At 41.0% G+C, this 25054-nt stretch overlaps 1 protein-coding gene across 7 annotated transcripts in view; it reads right to left on the bottom strand.

The window, feature by feature from the left end:
- CADPS2 (calcium dependent secretion activator 2) overlaps window positions 1–21384 on the bottom strand; it is a 544229-nt gene extending 522845 nt beyond the window's left edge. For all 7 annotated transcript variants that reach the window (XM_059073595.2, XM_067042266.1, XM_059073599.2 and 4 more), the window contains exon 1: window positions 20958–21384. In XM_059073595.2, coding sequence (XP_058929578.1) covers window positions 20958–21299 — 342 coding nt within the window. In that variant the 5' untranslated portion in view covers window positions 21300–21384. The remainder of the gene's footprint in view (window positions 1–20957) is intronic.
- Window positions 21385–25054: the final 3670 nt, after the last annotated feature.

The raw sequence follows: 25054 nt of genomic DNA, 5'->3' as shown, positions 1-25054 counted from the left end.
AAATACTGCGGAAGAGAACAGTCTTTAATGAGAATAAAAGAAGTTGCTTTGTAAAAAGTTAAAATGTTCTCATTGTCAGGCACTTGTCTCTTGGTGGGGGAAAGACACAGAGACCCTACTACCTGCTGAAGCCATTATCTATTGATATGGTCAGAGAGCAGGGCCTGAGGGCCTTGCACTATAAAAAGAATCAAGTAACTTTTGCCAAAAAGTTACTAATGGAATTCAGGCCTCTCTCTGACCTTAACACATACCTCACAAATTGATTTCCCTCATTACTCCCTTATTGGTTTCCTCCTAAAACTGCTTAAAATATTCAACTTACCTGGGTTTTATTTCATTGAAAGTTTATACTATTTTACATTAAAGAAAATAGCCCAACAGACTCATAAAATTTCATGGACATAGGAGTCATACATATACACACACACACAGATTGAAAAGAGTTGGATAACTAATTAGATGAGAACCTTTAATTTTATTCTTACCTTTACCATTACTGGTTAATGCCTGGAGGCAAAAATGCTGAACAAGAACGTTTCTTTTGAAATTCCTGTCTCCAGCCAGATGTTTATATTCCATCATATCAAGGTCATTTTAGGAACAATGGGTCTTATTCCAGTTAATAGCTTCATTAATGCACAGGGGAGTCAAACATAAAACTAAGTCATAGAAAATTATAACATAATAGGGAATATGCACATAATATGAACACACTGTTATATCCTTTGATTCTCCTGAATTTTACATTACTCTGTGTTCCTAAAGTAAAGCCAAGAGGCAGATGAAAGGAAAACACTTGTTTCTTAATGACAATCAATCTGAAGATTATGATTTGAAAATTCATCCAAATAGAACGTTCCAAGATCTTTAAATGTTCTAATAAAGACAGTAGCATGATTTTAAGAAGCTGTCTCACCCTAAAGAAAAGCAAATACCACCCTTTACCACCCAGCCTCCCTCCATTTCAAGTTCACAAAAATACAAGAATTTCCAGGAGCTGAAAGACACACTCCCATAGCCATATTGAGTGTAAATAAGTGCCTAGCACAACAAATTCTTTAAAAGCCAAAAGGATTGTTTTAACATTTTAGAACCCCCTAAAAATAAAGAACAGTAAAAGCATATGAGACAGGGAAAAAATGGGTCATGTAAAAATGACACCAGACTTCAAACTTTTCATTAACAACACTTGTGAAGCAATGCCTTCAAGGGTCTGAGGGAAAATGATTCCAACCCAGACGTCTATGGCCAGCCCATTTCTCTACCAAAATAAAGATAACTACAGACTTGCATGGATTTGGGAAATTTATCACACTTTCTTACAAAGGTGCATGTGCAAAGGTTCAAACAAGAAGAAAAAAAATAAAAAGTGTTTCCAACTCAAAAGAACTAAGAAGGGAGAATGGCAACTCAGCCTGCTGTCCAAACACCAGTTCATATTAGCCTTACGCCTGAGGAAGGCTACACGAGGGGAGAAAGGTAGAGAGAGAGATGAATGCTATCCTTTGGAATAGTGACTCTCAACCCTAACCAGACACATGTGCGACATGCCCCTGTGCTGGCTATTACCCTTTGCCCTCCAGATCTATTTTTCCCCTGTTGTCTACCCTGTTCTGTGCCTTGGCGGACTAATGACTTAGAACAGGAAGCACTTCTGCTCTCCAGCTTCTCTCTGGGTTTCCCTTCCCAGCATCAGAGGAATCGGAGGGAAGGAAGACAAAGGCAGCAAAGTCACGCCCTTCTCTCCCTCCCTGCCATGCACAGCCTCTGTCAGGAAGCCTTTCTCCCTCCTTCCTCCCGCTCTTGGAGGCCCAGGGCTAGTAAGGGCTTCCCGCTGTAGCCAACTCTTGAATGCTTCACCATCCCGTCACTGGTTCTGTTAAACCTGCCTGACCCTCTCATTTGTGAACTGTCCCTTGGAGTGTAACAGGCTATCTCCTACTGGGCCCTAACTGATAAACCCCCTATAACTGCAAAAAAACAGAACAATAACCCTTTTGCTATGCAGCAATGAAATTTATCCCTAGGTATATTATCTGCACAGACGTTTTCAAACATGTAACATCCTAACGGGAACAGAAACAAAGTAACTGAAATAACATGTATATTAGTATGTAAATGCTTAGGCATAGCTGGTCTACAAGATAGTGGATGTATGCATCTAGTTTTATATAATGAAGAAGTCAGAACTTACGGGAAGTTAGGCGATATTTAACAGAAAGTTGTCAAAAACAGAGTGCTGACATTTTGAAATAAGGGCTAAGAAGTTTTTATATACGTATCCATAAAATCAACGAGAATGTGACAACTGCAAATGAAGGCTGACACAAGCACGTTGTATTGGTAACACAGTATCAGAAGCATCATTGCTGTTGGTGACATTTTTCAAAATAGTGAGCAATTCTCAGGAAAGCTCCTGACAAAGTTCAATCTTCCTTCAGTTTACCCAGAAGTTGTTCTAGAAAAATAACTTAGTAAACCCATGCAAAAAAAAACTTTGCATTTTGCAGATGAAGAGTTATGCTCTAGGCTCAAATAATTATAAACCGGCTTTAACTACAGAAATGTCCAACAGGGCATTCAAATGCCATGTGTGACGGACAATACAGCATGCATTCCAGGATTTCTAGAATCCCTGGATCCCACCCCCTAAATACCAGTGGCAAGCCCCCAATCAACCGAGAAAACCAAAAACACCCCATACTTTTTTAAACGTCTGCTAGGGGTTATTTACCATCCCCGTTGATAGGCACCGGTTTATAATTTTGGACAACTTAAGGAAGCAATGAAGGGAGACAGATGGGTAGAGAAGAAAAAAAAAAGACCCCAAGAAAAATAACATTTTAAGAACTGCAACCAAGTACATTATGTGGTTTTGCAGTGAAAAATAGTCTTGATGATGTAAACTCCATTAAATAGCCTTGAATTTCTTGAAGCAACTACTCAAAGAGCAGAAAACTTAACGATTCTTACCATAAGAATCATTCTTACTTAATGAGTCTTAACCATAAAGTAGATTAGCAACCTTGGGAGGGTATTTTCCTCACAAAAATGTCTGGATGCAGGGGCGACTGGCAATGGTTTCAGAATCAAGTGTGTCTGACCCAGCATCTCTAATTCCCTTAGTACCTTCCTCCGTCACAAGATGACTGTCTCCTGTCTCATATACACCAGAACGTATGTCACATGGCCACCCACAGCTGCCAGGGAAGCTAGAGCTGAAAACTTAGCAAAGAGGAGGAGGGGAAATGAGCATCAGGTAATTAACACTAATAGCAGAAACAGTACAACTATAAGGCCTATAGAGGAAAAAAACCGAGAAATAAAAGGGGTGAGTATATTACGTAAATCAAAAAGCTAAGTCTAGGTATGATGTGGATATAACAGATTATAATTAAAATCACTTAAAATTAGCATAAACCTGACAGAAGTGCAATTCCTCTGAGAGCTGAGCATGTGGCAGCTCTCCCCTGCAAAGCTATCAGGTCCCCCCAGGCTCCTTCAGACACGTTCTGCTCTCCTCAACAGGCAGCAGCCATGTCCTCATCCAAATGGCTGCTCGAATGACTGACGTGGAGATTCCAGCCAGTGGGAAAAGGGAGGATGTGTCCCTCTTTTCAAGGAATGGCCTATAAAGGTTTGCACTGGGCACTTCCATTCATACCCCACTTGCCTGGACTTACTTAGTCTTTTAGCTCTATCCAGCCACAAGAAGCTGAAAAAGACAACAGACCCTGATTGCTACATATTGTTAAGAGCCAACAGGAGAACAATTTGGGGCAACAGTTTGTCTGCCACTTACTTGCTCCCTGGTCTGGCCAAGACTCACTTTCTGCTCTTCTCAGCAAAATCTCAGCCACGTGTAGCCTGTCTTCTTGAATTGTTTAAGAACAGAGACATTGCCTGTGCAATTCGTCGCGAGAACAGACCCAGTCCTTTCCTCATGTGCGAGAAAAAAAGTCAGCATACCCCTGGGCTGTGCACTTGACCCACATTCTCTGCAGACAAGCATACCCAGTCCCCCGGTTAACAAAAAAAAAAAAGGGAAGAAGATGAGAAAAGGTAGCCATGCTCTCAACTAAAAAGTCTGTTGCTTCTAAGGAGGGGAGAACATATTGGGGTCAACTAGCAGACTAATAATGGTAAATAACCACATGCCAACTAGAAGAAAGGAGCCAGATGCTTGTAAGTGAGCTTGATCTCCCCACCCTGCCCCTTCTACAGGAAGTAATGGCTGGAGTCTGAGGAGGATGGAGGACGAAAAGTGGTTTGTGCATCTTATTTCAATTTACAAAAGATTCACCGGAAGAATTAAAAACACAGTGAAGAGTGAAAAGGGTTCCCTCAGGAAATGTAACTGGGGTTGGGGAGAAATGGGACAGGAGACAGCTTTTTATTCCAAGTTCTGCAAGGCTTCGATTTTTAACCACATGAATATGTTTTATTTAATAGCATAAATAGATTTAGCACATTATCATCTTCAAAATAACACTAGTACCATATGGTCCATTATAATATATTCACGAACTTAAACGGTGAGAAAATACTACCTATATCCTATACTACCCCTGAGGCTACCACCCTCTTCAGACCAGAACCATTGCCACAATCTCCCAATTGGTCTTCCGGCTTCCACTCTTGCCTTAACAATCTGTTCTCAAGGCTGGACGACGCTTGAGGCATTGCCCTAAATTCCACGTAAATGGTGGCCCCTGGAGTTGTGCCATGTAGTGGCACGGGATCTTCTCAGGTACAGACTGTTTTAGAATCTTAATCAGATCACTTTTTGAACCTGCTCAATACCCAATAGCTCCCCACCCCGCTTAAAGCCTGACCTTCCCATGGCCTAAAGAACTTACATAAGCTAGCCCGTGCCTACCTCTCCAGACTCATCACTTCCTACTCGCCCTCTCTCAAACCCACTCTAGCCACCCTAGACCTCACTGCTGTTCTTCATAAGACAAGCTTGTTTTATTCCACCACAAGGCTCTTTGCGCTTGCAGTTAATGCCATCGGGGATCCCTTCCCCCTCACCCTACCATCAAATGGCTCAGTCCTTCACTTAATTCAAGTTTTGCTCAACCACCACTGGCTCCTCGGAGAGCCTTTCGCGGACTACCCTACCTGAAATAGCTGCCGATGCCGACCGCATCCCACAGTCACTAACCCTTAATATGTATATGCATATATGTTAACTACCCGTCTCCTCTAGAATATAAGCCTCAGTGAGGGCTGTCCTGTCCACACGTGTACTCTCAATGCCTAAAGTACTGCCCAGCACACAGTATCTGTTCAAATATTGCCTCAATATGTGACAACTAAATGCAATATGCATTATGGAATGAAAGTTCCTTCCTGCATGAAAATCATGAGAAAATACAGGAAACTCTCAATCTACTTACTCCATGCCAGGCACTGTGCTAGTTACTTTTCAGAAATTTTACATAATCTTCACAGCATCTTACTGAAGCAAGTATGAGTTATTTTACAGATGAGGAGACAGCAATTTAGAAAGGGCAAGGAAAGGCAGAACACTATTCTTCTCGGATAGGATTCCCATAAACATGATAGAACACTGGAAGTAGGAAAGTGAAACAAACAGCAAGGGGACAGTGGAGGAGGGATACATTCCCATCAAGCTAAAAATATTACCAGCCTGGTTTCATCCCACTTTGATTTTGATTTATGTATGCCAGCATTTGCACAAGTTCTTTGAGATTGTTTTGTTCAAAACTGAAATGAACAGTTAAACTTAATAAGTACCCAATTAATGTCAGATCTGCTAGTTGTAGCATACTTCGTGATCTATGTCTCAGCTGCACCCTATGTGAAATCTAGGTTCCTCGCTAATAATTTTTATTTCACTTTTATAAAACAAAAGCACAAATACATATGCATGTATATATATACATTTATGTCTATACAGTGTCCCCCACAAAACAGTCTATACAAAGCAGCACTAAAGCTTACCGGTTGGGTGGCAAAGTCACCATGTTATAAGTCAAGCTGTTCAGGTGTTAGAAAAGCTGAATTCAGCATACCACATGCAGTTGAGATATCAACATTTGAAAAAGTGGGCTGTGAAATTCAACTTCTGAGTTGCAAGGCTGCAGTTATCTCCATATTGATAAATCCAATTAACATTTTCAATCCTTATCTTACTTGACCTCTCAGCACCTTGACATCATTTTCTACCTCTTTCTATTGAAATGGCTCTTCTTTTACTTTCTGCAACAAAGGCCGTGCTAACTTCCTTCTTAAAGACCTGGCTGTTCCTTCTCCATTTCCTTTGCCAGTTCAATCTTCCCTCTTGTCTTTTAAATCCTCAAGTTCTTTAAAAAATTGGCTGGATTCTATTTCCACCACAGTCACGCCCATGGCTCTGATTACAATCCACATGACAATTCTCAAATTTACCGCTTGTACCCAAATCTCTCTCCTGAGCTCCAGACAACTGTCTTTTGATCTCTACTTATTTGAAGGACCACACATTCAACATCTCACCTATTAGATTTGTGCTGGATTAAATTCTATATTCCCTACATCACTTATCTCAAATATCTGTAAAGGAATAAAAAGGAAAAATAAGGTCTAAAGCCTAGGATTCTAGTATGTGGTAATCAAACTCTGGCAATTCTTATGGGATTTTACACTCGAATCACATTAATTTTTCATAATTAGACAGTTCATCCTCCCCTTCTGTCATTTTAGATATGTTGTTCTAACATGTATTGGGTTGGCCAAAAAGTTCGTTTGGTTGATGAATACGTCGTTCAATAAAGTTCTTGGTGAAAATGAAAAATGTATTTTACTTAAAACTGAACGAACTTTTTGGCTATCCCAATAAAAGCAGAGTGGCCCTAGTTGAAACAGAGATGGGAGAATACGAATGTATTCGAATACGAATGTGCTTTATCTCAGTCTCCCTACTTAACCACTGCTCAAGAACACATACGATCCTTCTGGTTAAGAAAACCACATACGATCCTTCTGGTTAAGAAAACCAGAGCTTCACAAATGCAGGCTAGATCTTGTTATATTTCAGAATTGCTCCTGAGGATTTCAGCATTTTGTAAGCCTTTTGACTATAGCAGCATTTGGGGTTTTAAATATTTTCTAGAGAACCAAATTAAAATAAGATTCTCATATCAAATAAGATTTGGAATATATTTCCCTAAATTTGTTAAAATAGTAAGAATACAGGTTTCATGGCAGAATTTAATTTTTCCCCATCTTCCAATAAAACATACTCATACAGATCCATAAAAATTTTAAACACTGCAGACTAAAGGTAAAACGAAAGCCTACTTTCCAGAGGAATGTCCACTAACTTCTAAATCCATGAAAAAAATTGGAGACACAGCATCTTAAAGCAAGTGTGCTCTGCCCAGTGAATCAAAACAGTAAGCACAACCCCATGAGGAAGGCAAAGGAAGATTTATATCAAGTCACTCTACCTGTCCCTGGCTCCAGAATGGGAGAGCGGAAATGCCATACAGCAAAGACAAAACAAAAAGCAAAGGAAACAAAACACTGAAAATGAAAAGTGAGATTAATCATATCGGCGATAACTAAAAATGCTTCAAACTCTTAGAAAAGCAAAGACCAGGCAAAAACTGTTCTAATAATTTTCAGTACAAAATAACCCCAAACGTGTGCATACACACATACATATGCAGATAGTGTATATACACTTACATGTTTATAAGTGTATATAGGTGAACATATGAGCATAGATGTAGATGTATTATGGATACCTATCAATATATCTGATAAACTCCCCCAAAGAAAGTATTTTCAATGTTAAAATTTGTACAAAGTAGAATCATCGTTCAACACACTATGAGTCAAAGGGAGTTATTTTCCACTGATAATAGTATAAAGACTCATAAGTATATATTTATAAAGAACCTGGAATCAACATTCATGAATACTTCTAGAAATGCAAGATAAATTAAAAATACAGTCAACTCTTGAACAATGCTGGGGTTCGGGGCATTGACCCTCGGCGCAGTTGAAAACCCGCATATAACTTACAGTTGGCACTCCAACTACCCAGTTCCTCCATATCTGAGGTTCTGCATAGGCCAACCATAAGTCAGGTAGTACTGCAGTATTTACTACTGAAAAAGATCTGCATACAGGTGGGCCACGCACAGTTCAAACCCATGCTGTTCAACGGTCAACTGTTCCTACAAGTATAGCTGGATAATTTAGTCGTTGTAAGCATGACAAGAGAGGAATGATTACTACAATAATGCTGATTTAGATATAATACCTTTAATACTAAAGTCAGAACATGTATATACTACTCTGTGATGTAAAAATACTAGTTATATACGATGAAATAGTGCAGTGAACCACACTCTGACAGCATAAAATTACAAATCTACTACTAAAAAGAAAACAAAACTTCAACACTTGAAATTTTTAAATACTCTTCTAAGTATTGGCTCAAGGAAAAACTAAGATCTGAAATAACAGATTTGGCAAAAAATAAAATTTCATTATGTAACAAACTGATCCCAAATTGTTCCCAAACTGTATCTAGAGATAAATTCATAGCTTTGCATACTTTCTTATTACAAAGCAGAAAGTAATCCTAAGAAGCCAAATGAAAGAACTATGCCCTTATGCCTCCCAGCCCACTTAAGAAACTTTAAAACAAATTAATGACTTATAAAAATAAAATTTATAAAGTTAAAATGTATATTTGTAAAAACAAGAATATTAGGGGATATAAAATGAATTTTACTTTAACATCTTTATTGGAGTATAATTGCTTTACAATGGTATGTCAGTTTCTGCTTTATAACAAAGTGAATCAGATATACATACATCCCCATATCTCCTCCCTCTTGCAACTCCCTCCCACCCCTCCAGGTGGTCACAAAGCACTGAGTTGATCTCCCTGTGCTATGTGGCTGCTTCGCACTAGCTATCCATTTTACATTTGCTAGTGTATATATGTCAATGCCAATCTCTCACTTCGTCCCAGCTTACCCTTCCCCCTCCCTGTGTCCTCAAGTCCATTCTCTACATCTGCATCTTTATTGCTGTCCTGACCCTAGGACAGGAATAAATTTAAATTTTAAATTTTTTTTAGATTTAAAAAAAATCACTTTTTGAACCTGCTCAATACTCAATAGCTCCCCACCCCGCTTAAAGCCTGACCTTCCCATGGCCTAAAGAACTTACATAAGCTAGCCCGTGCCTACCTCTCCAGATTCATCACTTCCTACTCGCCCTCTCTCAAACCCACTCTAGCCACCTTAGACCTCATTGCTGTTCCTCATAAGAACTAAATTTTAAATTAATGATCCCTTGAACATTATGTAGTGTCCTTCTCTGTCTCTTGTAATAGTTTTATTTTAAAGTCTATTTTGTCTGATATGAGAATTGCTACTCCAGCTTTGATTTCCATTTGCATGGAATATCTTTTTCCATCCCCTCACTTTCAGTCTGTATGTGTCCCTGCGTCTGAAGTGGGTCTCTTGTAGACAGCATATATATAGGTCTTGTTTCTGTATCCATTCAGCCAGTCTAGGTGTTTGGGAGGAGCATTTAATCCATTTACATTTAAGGTAATTATTGATATGTATGTTGCTATTACCATTTTCTTAATTGTTTTGGGTTTGTTACTGTAGGTCTCTTCCTTCTCTTGTGTTTCCTGCCTAGATAAGTTCCTTTAGCATTTGTTGTAACGCTGGTTTGGTGGTGATGAATTCTTAGTTTTTGCTTGTCTGTAAAGGTTTTAATTTCTCCAGCGAATCTGAATGAGATCCTTGCTGGGTAGAGTAATCTCGGTTTTAGGTTTTTCCTTTTCATCACTTTAAATATGTCCTGCCACTCCCTTCTGGCTTGCAGAGTTTCTGCTGAATGATCAGCTGGTAACCTTACGGGATTCCCTTGTATGTTATTTGTTGTTTTTCCCTTACTACTTTTAACATTTTTTCTTTGCATTTAATTTTTGATAGTTTGATTAATATGTGCCTTGGCATGTTTCTCCTTGGATTTATCCTGTATGGGACTCTGTGCTTCCTGGACTTGACTATTTCCTTTCCCATAGTAGGGAAGTTTTCAACTATAATCTCCTCCAATATTTCCTCAGTCCCTTTCTTTTTCTCTTCATCTGGGACCCCTATAATTCGAAAGTTGGTACGTTTAATGTCTTCCCAGAGGTCTGAGAATGTCCTCAATTCTTTTCATTCTTCTTTCTTTATTCTGCTCTGCAGTAGTTATTTCCACTATTTTATCTTCCAGGTCACTTATCCGTTCTTCTGCTTCAGTTATTCTGCTATTGATTCCTTCTGGAGAATTCTTAATTTCATTTATTGTGTTGTTCATCATTGTTTGTTTGCTCTTTAGTTCTTCTAGGTCCTTGTTATGTATTATTTATTATTAGGTCCTTATATTTTCTCCATTCTATTTCCAAGATTTTGGATCGTCTTTACTATCATTATTCTGAATTCTTTTTCAGGTAGACTGCCTATTTCCTCTTCATTTGTTAGGTCTGGTTAGTTTTTACCTTGCTCCTTCATCTGCTATGTGTTTCTCTGTCTTCTCATTTTTCGTAACTTACTGTGTTTGGGGTCTCCTTTTTGCACGCTGCAGGTTCGTAGTTCCTGTTGTTTTTGGTGTCTGTCCCCAGTGGCTAAGGTTGGTTCGGTGGCATGTGCAGGCTTCCTGGTGGAGGCGACTTGGTGCCTGTGTTCTGGTGGATGAGGCTGGATCTTGTCTTTCTGGTGGGCAGTACCGTGTCTGGTGGTGTGTTCTGGGATGTCTGTGACCTTATCATGATTTTAGGCAGCCTCTCTGCTAATGGATGGGATCGTGTTCCTGTCTTGCTAGTTGTTTGGCATAGGGTGTCCAGCACTGTAGCCTGCTGGTCGTTGAGGGGAGCTGGGTCTTAGCGTTGAGATGGTGATCTCTGGGAGAGCTCTAGCCATTTGTTATTATGTGGAGCTGGGAGGTCTCTGGTGGACCAAAGTCCTGAACTCAGTTCTCCCACCACAGAGGTACAGGCCTGACACCCGGCCAGAGCACCAAGACCCTGTCAGTCACCCTGTCAGCCCTGTCAGGCTCAGAAGAAAAGGGAGGAAAAAAAGAAAGAAAAACATAAAATAAAATAATGTTATTAAAATTTTTTAAAATAAAAATGTTTAAAAATTTAAAGTAATAAAAGAAAGAAGAGAGCAACCAAACCAAAAAACAAATCCACCAATGATAACCAGCACTAAAAACTATACTAAAGAAAAAAACTGACAGACAGAACTCTAAGACAAATGGTAAAAGTATACAGACAGAATCACACAAAGCATACACACTCACAAGAAGAGAAAGGAAAAAAGTATATAACCTATATATAAAAAAAGGAAGAGAGCAACCAATAAACAAATCTACCAATGATAACTTCTAAATACTAAACTAAGATAAACAAAAACCAAAAACAAATTAGATGCAGAAAGCAAACCCCCAAGTCTACAGTTGCTCCCAAAGTCCACTGCCTCAATTTTGAGGTGATTCATTGTCTACTCAGGTATTCCAGAGATGCAGCGTACATTAAGTTGATTGTGGAGATTTAATCCGCTGCTCTTGAGGCTGCTGGGAGAGATTTCCCTTTCTTCTTTGTTCACACAGCTCCCGGGGTTCAGCTTTGGATTTGGACCCGTCTCTGCCTGTAGGCCACCTGAGGGCGTCTGGTCTTCGCTCAGACAGGATGGAGTTAAAGGAGCAGCTGATTCGGGGGCTCTGGCTCACTCAGGCCAGGGGGAGGGAGGGGTACGGATGCGGGGCGAGCCTGCAGCAGCAGAGGCAGCCATGACATTGCACCAGCCTGAGTCGCACCGTGCGTTCTCCTGGGGAAGTTGTCCTTGTATCACGGGACCCTGGCAGTGGCAGGCTGCATAGGCTCCTGGGAGGGGAGGTGTGGAGAGTGACCTGTGCTCGCACACAGGTTTCTTGGTGGCGGCGGCAGCAGCCTTAGTGTCTCATGCCCGTCTCTGGAGTCCATGCTGATTGCCATGGCTCACACCCGTCTCTGGAGCTCGTTTAGGCGGTGCTCTGAATCCCCTCTCCTCACGCACCCAAAGCAATGGTCTTTTGCCTCTTAGGCAAGTCCAGACATTTTCCCGGACTCCCTCCCAGCTAGCTGTGGCGCACAACCCCCTTCAGGCTGTGTTCACGCAGCCAACCCCAGTCCTCTCCCTGCCATCCGACCAAAGCCCGAGCCTCAGCTCCCGGCCCCCGCCCGCCCCAGCGGGTGAGCAGACAAGCCTCTCGGGCTGGTGAGTGCTGGTCGGCACCGATCCTCTGTGCGGGAACCTCTCTGCTTTGCCCTCTGCACCCCTGTTGCTATGCTCTCCTCCGTGGCTCGGAAGCTTCCCCCCACACCCCGACCCCCTGTCTCCACCAGTGAATGGGCTTCCTAGTGTGTGGAAACTTTTCCTCCTTCACAGCTCCCTCCCAGAGGTGCAGGTCCCATCCCTATTCTTTTGTCTCTGTTTTTTCTTTTGCCCTACCCAGGTACGTGGAGAGTTTCTTGCCTTTGGGGAAGTCTGAGGTCTTCTGCCAGCATTCAGTAGGTGTTCTGTAGGAGTTGTTCCACATGTAGATGTATTTCTGATGTATTTGTGGGGAGGAAGGTGATTTCCACGTCTCACTCCTCCACCATCTTGAAGGTCTTCCCATGAATTTTTTTTTTTTAAGGGAGGGTAAAATCTGAAGACTTAAAACTAACATTAAAGATTAAGAAAATAAGTGAGAAATATGCCCAACTCTATGTTAATATACATGAAAATCTAGAAATGGCCCATTTTCTGAAATTATGCAATCATCACAATTGAATCTGGAATAAGAAAAATCTAATAGGCTAAGGAAAGGAAAAAATCAAAAATAGGTTCTGGATGTAGTTCATTTCATGAGTCAATTGTTTCAAAAGTTCAAGTATAATAGGGGTTACCCTAGCAATGCAAATATGGTTTAATAAGAATCTAGAAATCTGTCACATCAGTAAAGTAAAACTAGTCAATCACCTCAATTGATGCAGAAAAGAAATCTGAACATTCAGAGTCCATTCCTGACATTTTATCCTCTTAATGTAATAAAAACAGAATTATCCTAAAACCAACACTATATTCACTGGTAGAATACCGAAAGCATTCCCAGGAAAGCCTGGCCCAAGCCTAAGGTACTGGCAAGAAGTATACATACTCTTCTAGACATTGTATTAGGACAGTTGCCCTGTGAAACAGAAGAGGTACAGCTACTGGACCACACAAAAGTTATAACTATCGGCAGATGATTCAACCACCTACTTACAAAATCTAGAAGAATAAAGTACTAATTACTCAGTAGTGTACTGTAATATAACCAGCTGTAACAAAAATTAGAGTTTTACATTTATCCATAATAAAACAGGGAAGGATGTCACAGTGAAAACAAAAATTATAAAATGCTTAAAAATAACCTTAATTATAAATGCAAAGGTTCTATATAATGAAAATGCAAAACATCACAAAGACATAAGAAGCTTAACTAAAGAGATACGCTATGTTCCTAGAAGACTGAATGTAATAAACTAGTTTCCTAAACAAGATTAAATTAAAAATGATAGCACCTAATTTGGAGCACATCCATGCAGTAGGCACTAAGCACTTTATATGTATCACTTCATTTAATCAGAACAGGAATTCTATGAGGTCATTATCCCCAATTTACAAATGAAAAACCCACGGCCCAGAGACATGAAATGCCTTGCTCTCGCAGTGAATGAATACAAAATAATGAAGCCCAGGCCCTCTGAAGCCAGAGTGATTTCCATCATATATTAAAATATGGTAAGATCATAATTATGGTATTAGCAGTAGGAAAAAGTAGTAGATTAATGAATTAGAATAGGTAGCCTAGGAACAGATATAAAGAGAAATACATACAAATAGTCTATACATCATCGAACATCATCCCATGAGAAATTTTCTGCTTGTTTTATTCTCTAGTCTCAGAACCTTTTGTGGTTCAACTCACATAGTAGGGGCTCAATAAATATTTGATCAATGAATTAATGAAGGAAAGAATGTAAATGATTTGGTCTAACACCTTAGTAATGAAAGTAGAGCTTAATCAAAAGTTAGGCTTCAAGAATTGCTTAGCTATTTGGGTGAAAAAAGTCAACTCCTTGATTCAAATTTTAATTCAAGATGGGAAACTGATTATCCAAGAATATAAATAAGAAGTAAGTTTTTAAGATCAACTGAATTATATCTAAAAGACCAAATGAAAGGCAGAAAGGCAGACTACAGGAACACCCTCCACAAAGGAATGCTACCTTCAACATACCGAGGAAGGGGACACATTAATAAGTGACACCTAAATCTCAATAGAGAAGTAAAAATAGGATATTAGATCATATACATTCATCCTCCCAAGCAATCAGAAATGAGCAAATTAAATACCACCTCAGCTATCAGACTGAGAAGGACAGCCTTTTAATTATTCATACCCTTCGCCCCAGTAACATTTCCATCACAAAAATTCATTACTAGCTCGAAGGTTATAAAATGAAAATATTCAAACCATAAAGTTTACAAAGCAATGTGATAAAATTTCAAGAAGCAAAGCAAAGCACCAGTGATGCTGTACAAAGTAGAAGGCTCCCAAATACAAACCAAGGACTTAATCCATTATGCCATCTGAGGAAAACAGAGGCTTTCCTTACTGTCTAACCTAACATTAGAGTTTTGGAAATAGCACAAAAATAAAGACACTCTTAGGTAAGTCCTTAGTTTTTAATTATTTCACTTAAAACAATTACTTGAGAATGACTTCTAAGGTTTACTTTTTGAAAAACCCATACGCATTCCTATTGCGCACAGTGAAAAAACATTCCACCCGCTAAGGATCTTGTAAGACCAGACCACTGTGAAATTCCCTCTTCAGTTAGGCATTACTCAGGGTCAACTCCAACTTTGAGATTTCACGAGATTCTCCTTTCCAGTTCATTTTGTAATGGGTAAACGCTCAGGCTTACCCTCCTATATTTCCTGTTGCAAATATTGTGATCCATCCGTGGTTTTGTAATGAATAAATTACACAATTGATAATGTAGTTCAATAGCATCCAACATATCACCAAACTAAAGACCTTTTAAAAGTCTTAAATACACACTGTTCTCTCACTGTATTGGTTCAATAGAGTCTAAAATATTTAGATTTTTTTGTTCCTTGCCTAGAGCACCCCTATTACCTTTTCCTCAATATGTAATACGGGTTTACTCAGTAATCACACTCATTATTGCAAATATTATACTTTCACCTTGCCTAGGTCAAAATAAGCCATAAACTATAAGTCATTTTCCTGTAGTTTCCCTTTAAAACAGGGATTATCAAGTCTGTACACTGGTATCACCTGGGAAGCTTCAGGACCCTAATCCCAGAGATTGGTTTAATTAGCCTTGGGTGCAACCTGGATAATGGGATTTTTTTTTGAATTTTTGAAATTTTTTTTATACAGCAGGTTCTTATTAACCATTTTATACATATTAGTGTATGTACGTCAATCCCAATCTCCCAATTCATCCCACCACCACCACCTCCCACTTTCCCCCCTTGGTGTCCATATGTTTGTTCTCTACAATGGCATCTCTATTTCTGCCCTGCAAACCGGTTCATCTGTACCATTTTTCTAGGTTCCACATATATGCGTTAATACACGATATTTGTTTTTCTCTTTCCGACTTACTTCACTTACTTCACTCTGATTTTTAAAAGCTCTCCAGGTGATTCTAATGTGCAGCTAAGGATAAGAAACCCAGGGGTTTGTTGTTTTTTTTTTTTTGAAAAGGAAATAATATCAAAATCCTTAGGTAACTTAAACACTGGCCCTAAGGTGACACGTTACAAATTTGGGACAGTTCCATGATTAGATTTTTTTAATACTCTTAAAGCTTTGGAACAATGTCATTTGTTCCAATGATATTCTATTTACAATCTTTAGAGTTGTTTTCCTGGCCTAAAAACTGAAATGGCAATAACATGCTATGCAACCCACCCTCTTTCCCAAAGAAAGGTCTAATTTGAAATGCATAAAAAGTAGCACAATAACTCAAGAGGCCTGCCTCACTAGAAAACAATAACTGGTAGAATTTTCCATTCAGAATTCCCATACCTAACAGCCTGACAATTGGGTTTCTTAATTTTGTTTTGAAGGTCTTTAATGACTTTACAAACTATGCCATTTATCTTGTGAGTGTAGAAATGAAGGGAACTGCTTCCATTTAAAAGAGGGAACACACAGATTACAATATTTTATTTCACTTTACAAGCAGTCTATGTATACCAAAATTACAGCTGATTTCATTTTTGAAAGAAGCGAACTCCAATATCGCTTAATCCATTTGAGTTCTCATTAGCACAACTCATTCCACCAAATTAAGTGCCGCTGTCTCAAGACACCCTGCGGAGGGATGGATGTATCAGCTGAAACAAGCAGCAATTTTTTTCTCTGAGATAAAGTCCAGTCTGAGGTTTCACTCTAATGTGTGGTTTCCAACTCACTCCTCACAGGACAATGTACTCCCTATTAAAAGCAGCAAACAACATAACCCATCCCTTCTGCACCATAAAAGTACCAAAGCACAAGGAGCAAAGCATGAATTCTCCTAACTCCCTGAGAGGGTGGGCTTTTTAGACTATCACCACATCTCCCGGAAACCTGCAAGCAAGAGAGCAAGGCATGCTGTGGGGCTTCTACACTGCTTGTCTCTCGGATTTGGTTGTGGCATTGGGAAAGTCTCCTCTTCAAAGTCATTAGTTCTATACCAACAGGTATTACCATTTTTATGGCTTTCTTTACAGAGGGTGGGGTGAGGCCTGGTGGTCTCAAAACATGTTTAGGAACATTAATTTCCACGGAAGAGAGGTTGATTCTTTGCCTCCACCCTATACCTCACCAATTCTTCGAGACAAGGACTAAATCTGACACTTCCTATCCAACAAGCATTTACTAGGTTCTTATACATCATGCACTACGCTGAGAATACATCAGGCCACAGTCGTATCTTAGGCCCCAAAGATGGCACAACATAGCACTAAGGAACAATGACCCCCAGCATAAGGTAAGTGATTCCTGGCCTTTGTAAATCTAGCTCATTTTTTCATAAAATTGTCTTTTCTGAGCCTGGGAATCACCTAAGCAGTGAGATTTTTTTTTTTAAGCTACAGAAAGTACTGCCATTTCCAAAGAGGGATAAAAGTGGCCACTTTATTGCAGTATAAACACTCAGACGCGCCAAGTGTAGAACCCACTGTGTATTATTTCACCCAATACTATTTCCCCACAGCGCTCTCTTCCTGATCGGTTTTACCAAAGGAGATTACTTCCCCACCATCTGCAATTTCACATTATTTGTATACATTTCTCAAACTTAATTAGTGTGGAAAATTATGCAAAGTGGTGGGAGTGATTATATAAGCAGGTTTAAGGCAGTTTAGTGAGATTACAGTGACACATAAAAATGCAAAGAACAAGGGTAGATGAATCACATGTTATTAGATACCATTTTAGTCTCTTTGATTCCCTCTTCATTATTTCTAGTTTAAGATAGTTGGCTTCAACATTTGACTTACCAAATTTAATAAAATAATGAACAAAGCAACTACTGACTAGAAACCTACAGACTAGCCAACCAAAACTGTTAGTACTTTAAGTCATGCACACCTGAAATAGTTATAAACTGAGACCTGCAATCCATAAACCCACATCTATGGAACATACGTAACCTCTTCTATGGCAGTCATGTTTCTCAGATTCTCCCCACCTTCTAACCACCATGGACTTTATTTTTCCTTTAGTGTCTCAATGTTTTCCAAAGGTTCGACACTTGCCTTTATTAAGCAATAACTGATTAGCTTTATCTGCATCATTGTTGTTTCCTAGTCAATGCTGATCCCACCTTTAACCAATGACCTAGAATCATCCATGGTTCATCATTATCACTGTTAACTGATGGTGCAAAGGTAAGCAACGTAAATAAGCGTCAGAGGCTTAAGCGTTATTCACAGCTGAAGTCATTTTTGCTATTGGCTGCTTGTTACTCCACATTGGTAGCATGTGTGAACCATTTAGGTGGTGTGACCACCCCGTACAAGGAGTTGTCAAGTGTCTGGTCTACACTCCTCCCAGAGTTTTCTGTAAAGCCTGAAGTTATCAGACTGGCATAAGCTAACCACCATTATTCTTCTAAGCTGAAATTTTTCAGCCAAAAGCAAAGACAGACATGTTTTAGTCAACTGAGTTGAATGCTATTAAGCTTTTTCAATTCATGGATACAACCTCCTACTAGCTTTGTGGGCCATCTTAGCCAAGTGGGAAAACAAAAAAACAGTGCAGCTCAGTTGGTTCACAGAAACCCACCAACCCTAATAGTGAGAGGGCTTTGACTGCCAGGATAAGGCTTTTATCTTCCTGTGATTAATTTTCTTCATTTATAAGATGAGGACCCTTTCAAATCTCAATTTCTGAGTTTCTAAATTCTTAAAGTTAGAAATGAGTAAGCAGCAATATGCATTTCAATTACAACAATTTAAGCTATTAAATCCTTTTACTAGATGTCTGACTACTTGAAGATACAGAATAAAAATATACAATGGATTAGTGATTTTGCAATTATCCTGTTACTTCCTTTATATAAACCAACTGTATAATTCAAGACAAAGTTTTTGTCATTAATTATTGGCTTGTGCATCAAATTCAGAGGAATATAGTTCAATTCCCATTTCATTTTGTCCTGGGAGGAAACTCGACTGCCAAGAATTGCTCCAGTTCCCTTTAACAAGCAACTTGTTAAAAAAAAAAAAAAAAAAAGAAAAAAGAAAAGAAAGAAAGTGGGGAGCCTTTTGAATAAGTTTGAATAAGGGAAACACTTAAGTTGTTTGGGGGCCTCCCCCTTAAAATATTAGAATAATTCACAAAACTTCATCTCACAGCATTTAATGCTCTCAATATTTAGAAAATAGAAATTTCCAAGCAGTCTAAGTATTTTTGCACAGAACATACGCAATGTTTTGCTTCTTTTTTGCAGTTTGGATTTTTGTTGATGTCTGAAGGAGGTTATAACAATGGTCTCCTCTCAGTGGTACTGTGAATGCACCTGTTTGCCTAGTCAAATAATTTCTGGAGAAACATTCTATTTAAACAAGAGGAGTCAGAGAAATCTGCACCACTTGAACAAGTGAGTTTATTTCATTAACAAAATGCAACAAGTATGCACAGTAATAATCAGCTACCAGTAAGAGACTCTTTGCAAAAGCATCTTCAGTGATCATATTCCAGACAGGAATAGCCTCTTAGTTTCACCAAACGTTATTTTTTATACTTTAACACACCGAAAATAAACTTAAATGCAATATTAAAACTGGAGACTGGATGATATTCATAACCTTATATGACAACATACACAAAAAATTACGTAGTTTAAGAGTGACTACTGAAGATGAAAGCCTCTTGCCCTACAGAGTTAAGAGGCACTGGGTGACTGTAATGCAACCCAATGCAAGCAAAGGACAACACAGTGTGGTACTCACCTAGGAACAGAATGGAAGGCTCACAAAAACTCCACAGGGCACTCAAAACTGACCTCACAAACGGTGACTTCTATCATCCCCATTGGTTAGGGAATACGAAAATATTACTCAGAAATCCTTCTCTCCTCCAAAATGAAGGGCCTGCCTGGATCCCAAGGTCTTTTCCAGCTCTAGCATTCTGTGACTGACTTACCTAGAGGATTAGGCGTTTGAAGGATCTGTGTAATTAACCACCAACTGTAGAGAATCAACCCCTAGGTACGCCCAGGGAGCAATTCAAAACAGCTGCTCGGTTGAGGCCTGTTGTAAGAGGTTGGGTAAATGGGGGGGGGGAGGGTGATGGCAAGACTGCATCTACTGTGAAATACCAGCTTCTCACAAGTCAATTCAGAAGTGCTCCAAATTTCTAAGAGATGCCTCACATTCTAAAGTTAATGGTTCAGAAAACTAACAAACATCTGTGCAACTAGGTATGCTTTGGACAAATTACAATACAATCTCTCTGGGTCTCCACATCCTGTCCCAAACTAAGGGGGCTAGTGCAGATTTCTGGCGAATCGTCTAGGTTCAACATTCTATTAAGATTTCTTAGTTTCTACCGAAAACATTCACCCAATTCGGGCAATTTTGAGTCATCACTTTTGTCTGCTACAGACTATTAGACCCTGGGGTCTTGTTTTAAAACTAAAGTTGGCAGACATTTCACCTGAAACTCTTTAGCTCTTTGGGGATGGGGACAAAAGCGCTTTCGTGATGAAGTGGTTATGAACCAATCCTTTATTTTTCATCAAGAGCGTGTTTCCTTAGGCCTGCCGAGACCGGTAAATACTAACCCACAGCAACTCTCCAAAGCTGCACACCTTCCCGCAGGATCTGATGTCCTAGTTACACAGCAGTACAGGAAAACTTGTCCAGTTAGCTTTGTTTTGTAGAACATTTCTACACCTTCTCCCCAGAAAAGAATTCTAGCTATCAAAAGTGTTCAGATTCCACACTCATTCAGACCCACGGTAAAGCCCAGCTCCAGGAGGGCCAAGCGAACAGGAATGCACCACTACCCTTCGAAATTAAAGTTGATAGGAGCTGCGTTCTGAGCCGGCCGGGTGCAACGGCCGCACGGCCGGGCTGTCGGGTCGGTCTCGACCAAGCTGACAGCTTCTGCCAACCGCGGGGAAGAAGATGCGTCCATTGCAACCCGATACCCAGCGGGCTAAAGCACCGTCCTCCCTCCAAAGATTCCCTTGCCCTCCAAGACTAACAAAAATACAGTGTCCTGCAGGAGGACAGCGGACAGGCGCCCCAGAGCTCTCCCGGGAGAAAAGCCCAGGGCGGAAGAAGTGGGGCTGGAAACGCCCGGTCCTGCCCGCAACTCACCTTCTGCTGCCTCCGGGCCATGTCGGTGGGCTGCTTGGCGTTGAAGGGGTACGCGATACATCTCACCACGAAGACGTAGAGCTGCAGGCGGATCCTCCGCTCCTGCTCCTCGTCCAGCTGCCGTTCGGGCTCGTCTCGCCCCTCGCTGAGCACCGAGGGGCTCGGGCTCACGGGTCTGGCTGCGCCGCCGCCGCCGCCCGCGCGCCCCGCCGCGTCCCGCCGCCCTTCCCGAGCCGGGGCCGGAGGCGCTCGCTGCGAGCCGCCGGCCGTCACCAGCACATCGCGGCTCTCCTCTTCCAGCCCCTCGTCCGACTCCTCTTCGCTGGAAGACGGGTCCAGCATAGTGCTCGGGGCACCCCGCCGCTCGGCCCGCGGGCCCCAGGCGCCTCACCCCCTGCCGCTGAGCCCGCGAGTCTGCTGGAGCCGCGCGGCTGGCAGCAGCGGCCGCAGAACGAAAGGGAAACTGGCCGAGGCTTTCCGGACACGTCGAGTTAGACCCAGGAGCGTTTCCTACCACCAGGGCGAAAGGGGCGGGCGGGAGCCAGGAGGAGGACTGGGAGCCGCCGGGATTAAATAGGCGGAGTTAGCGTCGGGGGTGAGCCCGAGCGCCTGGTGAACTGCTCGGCTGGCCCGGGCCCCCGCCAGCCCCGTAGTCCTCCAACGTCCGCCGGCTGAGGCGGAGCCGCCCAAGCGCCCGGACGCAGGTGGGGAACCTGTGGCGCCTACAACAAGCAACACGTGGAATGGAAGGTTGAGGAGCGGGCGCGGGGTCGCGGAGTGCGCGTGCGCGCGCCGCCGCGGCCCTGGCCGAGCGCCCGCGTGTCGGGCGCGTAGTTTGCAAAGATGCGGAGCGCTGAGCGCAGTGGCTCTGTGTGCGCCCTCCCGGGATGCTTGGACTGCCGTGACACCACCACCATCACCACCTATCCCCTTTTCTCCCGTAAGCTTCCTGAGGGACAGGCGGACGGGGGGGCAGGAGAGCTGGCCCCCTCCACCTCCCCAGGTGAGCTGAACAGCCAGAACGTGCGTCTCCAGCCCGAATTTGATACCCAGGGTTGAACCCAGCACGGAAAAGTGGGGCCAGAGCCGTTTACCGTCAAATAACGTGGAAAAGAGACTTTAAAAGTCTCTCGCTCTGCTCTGCTGCTGTTTGACGCTATGCTGAAGTCCAAATTGAAAAAGTCAGAGGAACATTCTTGAATAGAAAAGCAAAAACAAAACAAAATACATGAGGCTTTCTTTTTAAACTGTCTTTATTCCTGTATAAGCATGAGTAAGACCGGTTTTATATCTGCGAAATGGCACTCTGTTTCAGCTCACACATATCTTGATTATGTTCTGGGTTGGGATGCGGTTGACTCAAGACAGTTTGTGCAGTGTAGACATTTATTCAGCAAATTTTTGAGCACACGCCCGATGCCCAGCACTGTTAGCGTTTGGACGAGCCCGCAGCGCCCTGGGACACACACTTGGTCACTATTGGTTCCGGCCTCAAGTGGGCGTCTCGTAGCTGCATCCGAAGCCTGTCTTATCTGCGCAGATTTCTCAGTCCCAAAGCCAGAACCACCTAGGAGTTTTTTTCTGTGGTTTTTCCGGTATTCTTAATCCGGACAAAGGAGGAAATAGGGAAAATAGTGCCTTCAACATAAGGTGCAGTGTGCAGTGGCCAAACTGGCAGGGAGGCGATGGAAGCTCAGTGCAAATATCACCCGGCAGGTAAGATTACTGGCTCTGAGCTCGTCCAACCCGTGGCCAAATAGCAGCTGGAGCTTTTTCAAGCCACTTCCGCAGTTAGGTACACATGAGGGAGGCTTTCCTTCTGCATTTACTCATAGTCTCCCAAGATATAGAAAGACAAAGAAGCATTTACTCCTGGGGAAACTTGCCTATTTGTCAATCCTTAACGGTGCCCACAGTGACGAAAGGTGTTCACTGAGGGCGTGAGTGCTGGCTGATCTCCAACTGCCAAGGAACACAAATCTCAAAAACTGATGTATTTAAAGGCAATATTTTTCAATTTTTGGCAAGGTAAGCCACAAATAACAAGCTTATTCATTTAAGTTATAGTATCTAATGCTATATACACAGCAGTCTACGTTTTGCAAAGTTTTGTAAATGTGCTTGTCGAATAATGTCACCAAAGTAAACTTTTGAGACAGGTAATGATGATGATAATGATGATGATTACCATTTACATGCTTTGTACCCGGTACTGCACTAAGCCCTTTACATACATTATCCCATTTATTTTTAGTTCCATTGTACAGATAAGGAACCTGAGACTTAGGGAATCCTCTTTCCTACAGAAGGAATAACTAATAGAACAAGGACGCAACGCACTGAATCCTCTCTAGTTCCAAATAGTAGCTTTTACTATCACAATTTTTTTGATTATAAATCAGTATATTAAATATATGATGTTTATTAAACTGATACCTAAAATAAATTTAATTCCTAGGCACATAAAAGTATAATTTATATATAGCAGCTTTATTGCCCTTTCTTTTCTTGCCAAGGAAAGGTACCTTTTCAGCTTCCTTTATTCATTAATTAAAATTGCTTGGTGTGATAGCTTATTATTCTCTTCCTATTAAAAAATGGCTATCAAAGATTCTCCAAGCCTTGGAAATCCCACTGGAAAACATCTAATAATTTGTAGAATAATACATACAAGTGTTTTCTCTATAAAGATGAAAATGGTTAAGGGGCATAAATTAAAGAAATATCCCAAACAACAAAGAGAATGTTTAAGTATTTCATTAGTTAAACATACATTGGTTAAGAAACTAATATTGTTAAAATTATTCAGGGTGTATTTAGAAGAACAAGATACAGTCTCTGACCTTTAGAAGATTACAGGTTAAAGAATGACAGATGAGAAAAACACTTATTTAAAAAAAAAACAGAAAATAAATATTGGCATTGCAATCTGATGATTGGTGTAATAACCTGGGAGATAATGGTTATACAGAGAAAAAGTAGCTTATTCAAGATAGAGTAAGAGAAGGCTTCCAAGATGCTTGACATATGTTTTGAAGAATGATTCATAGCTGTTTGGGTGAGGGCACTATAGACCAGAGGAACCACATTTGCAAAGGTATGAAATTGTTTGCCACATTTGGAGAACTGCAAGTAAACTTGGCATGCCTGAAATAAAGGCTACATATGAAGATGGGGAAGATGAGGCTAGAGAACAGAGTCGACTTCAGCCTTGAGCAGAAAGGACAGTGGGCAGGTGTCCATGGCCTTGTATGCCATGCTTTGGAGTTTAAACTATGTCCTGAAGAAAATGGGTGTACACATAAAGGTTTAAGTAAGGTACAACATAAGGCGAACTATAACTCTGAAGAGTCAATCTGGAGCAATGTAAGGGCAGTGAAACCAGATGCAAGATACCAATGAGATTACTAAGGAAACCTGGGAGAGAAGCAATGAGGGCTTGAATTTAAGATGGCGACAAGGGGTGGGAGTGGGGGAAGAAAGCTTAAGAGGTGGACAAAGGAATTAATAGAATATATACGAGGAGCTGAAGAAGAGGGTCAAGAGTAGAATAGGATTCCCAGGATAGGGTAACTTGACTGAGAATAGATGAAATATGAACCTCTAGAGGACATGTAGCTACAGAGAAACATCAAGTTTTGAGGAGCTTATCAGAGTGCTCCTAGACCCATTTGGAAATGCAAACCTGTTAACTCACATCTGGATAAAGGAATCATCAGCATATTGGTGGTAGTTGAAGCTACAAACAGATATGGATAATGAGGTCCATAAAACATGTTTCAGACCTAGAAGAGGGCCAATGATGTGTCTCTGAGGAGCCCTCCCTTCCTCTTCTCCAAAAAGATGGTTTGAAGAAAAGGAATCTGAAAGGAAAACCCGATCATTAAACATTGACTGTGCCCTAAAAATTATTAATTAACATTTTCAACTTTGTGCTTATACTAATGTTCTTGCCAAATGTCTACCTTAAATATTACCTTTTCAGGAAATTGTAACTTCAGTTGATGCTCTGGGATAATTGAGTAAATGATGCCCAACATAAGACGATGGTTGGTTTGTACCATTTCAAAAATACATAAAATACACTTGAATTCATT

This window comes from Kogia breviceps, chromosome 9, assembly GCF_026419965.1.
Source record: "Kogia breviceps isolate mKogBre1 chromosome 9, mKogBre1 haplotype 1, whole genome shotgun sequence".
NCBI classification, from domain to species: Eukaryota; Metazoa; Chordata; class Mammalia; order Artiodactyla; family Physeteridae; genus Kogia; species Kogia breviceps.
This window is presented reverse-complemented; position numbering and strand designations above follow the sequence as displayed.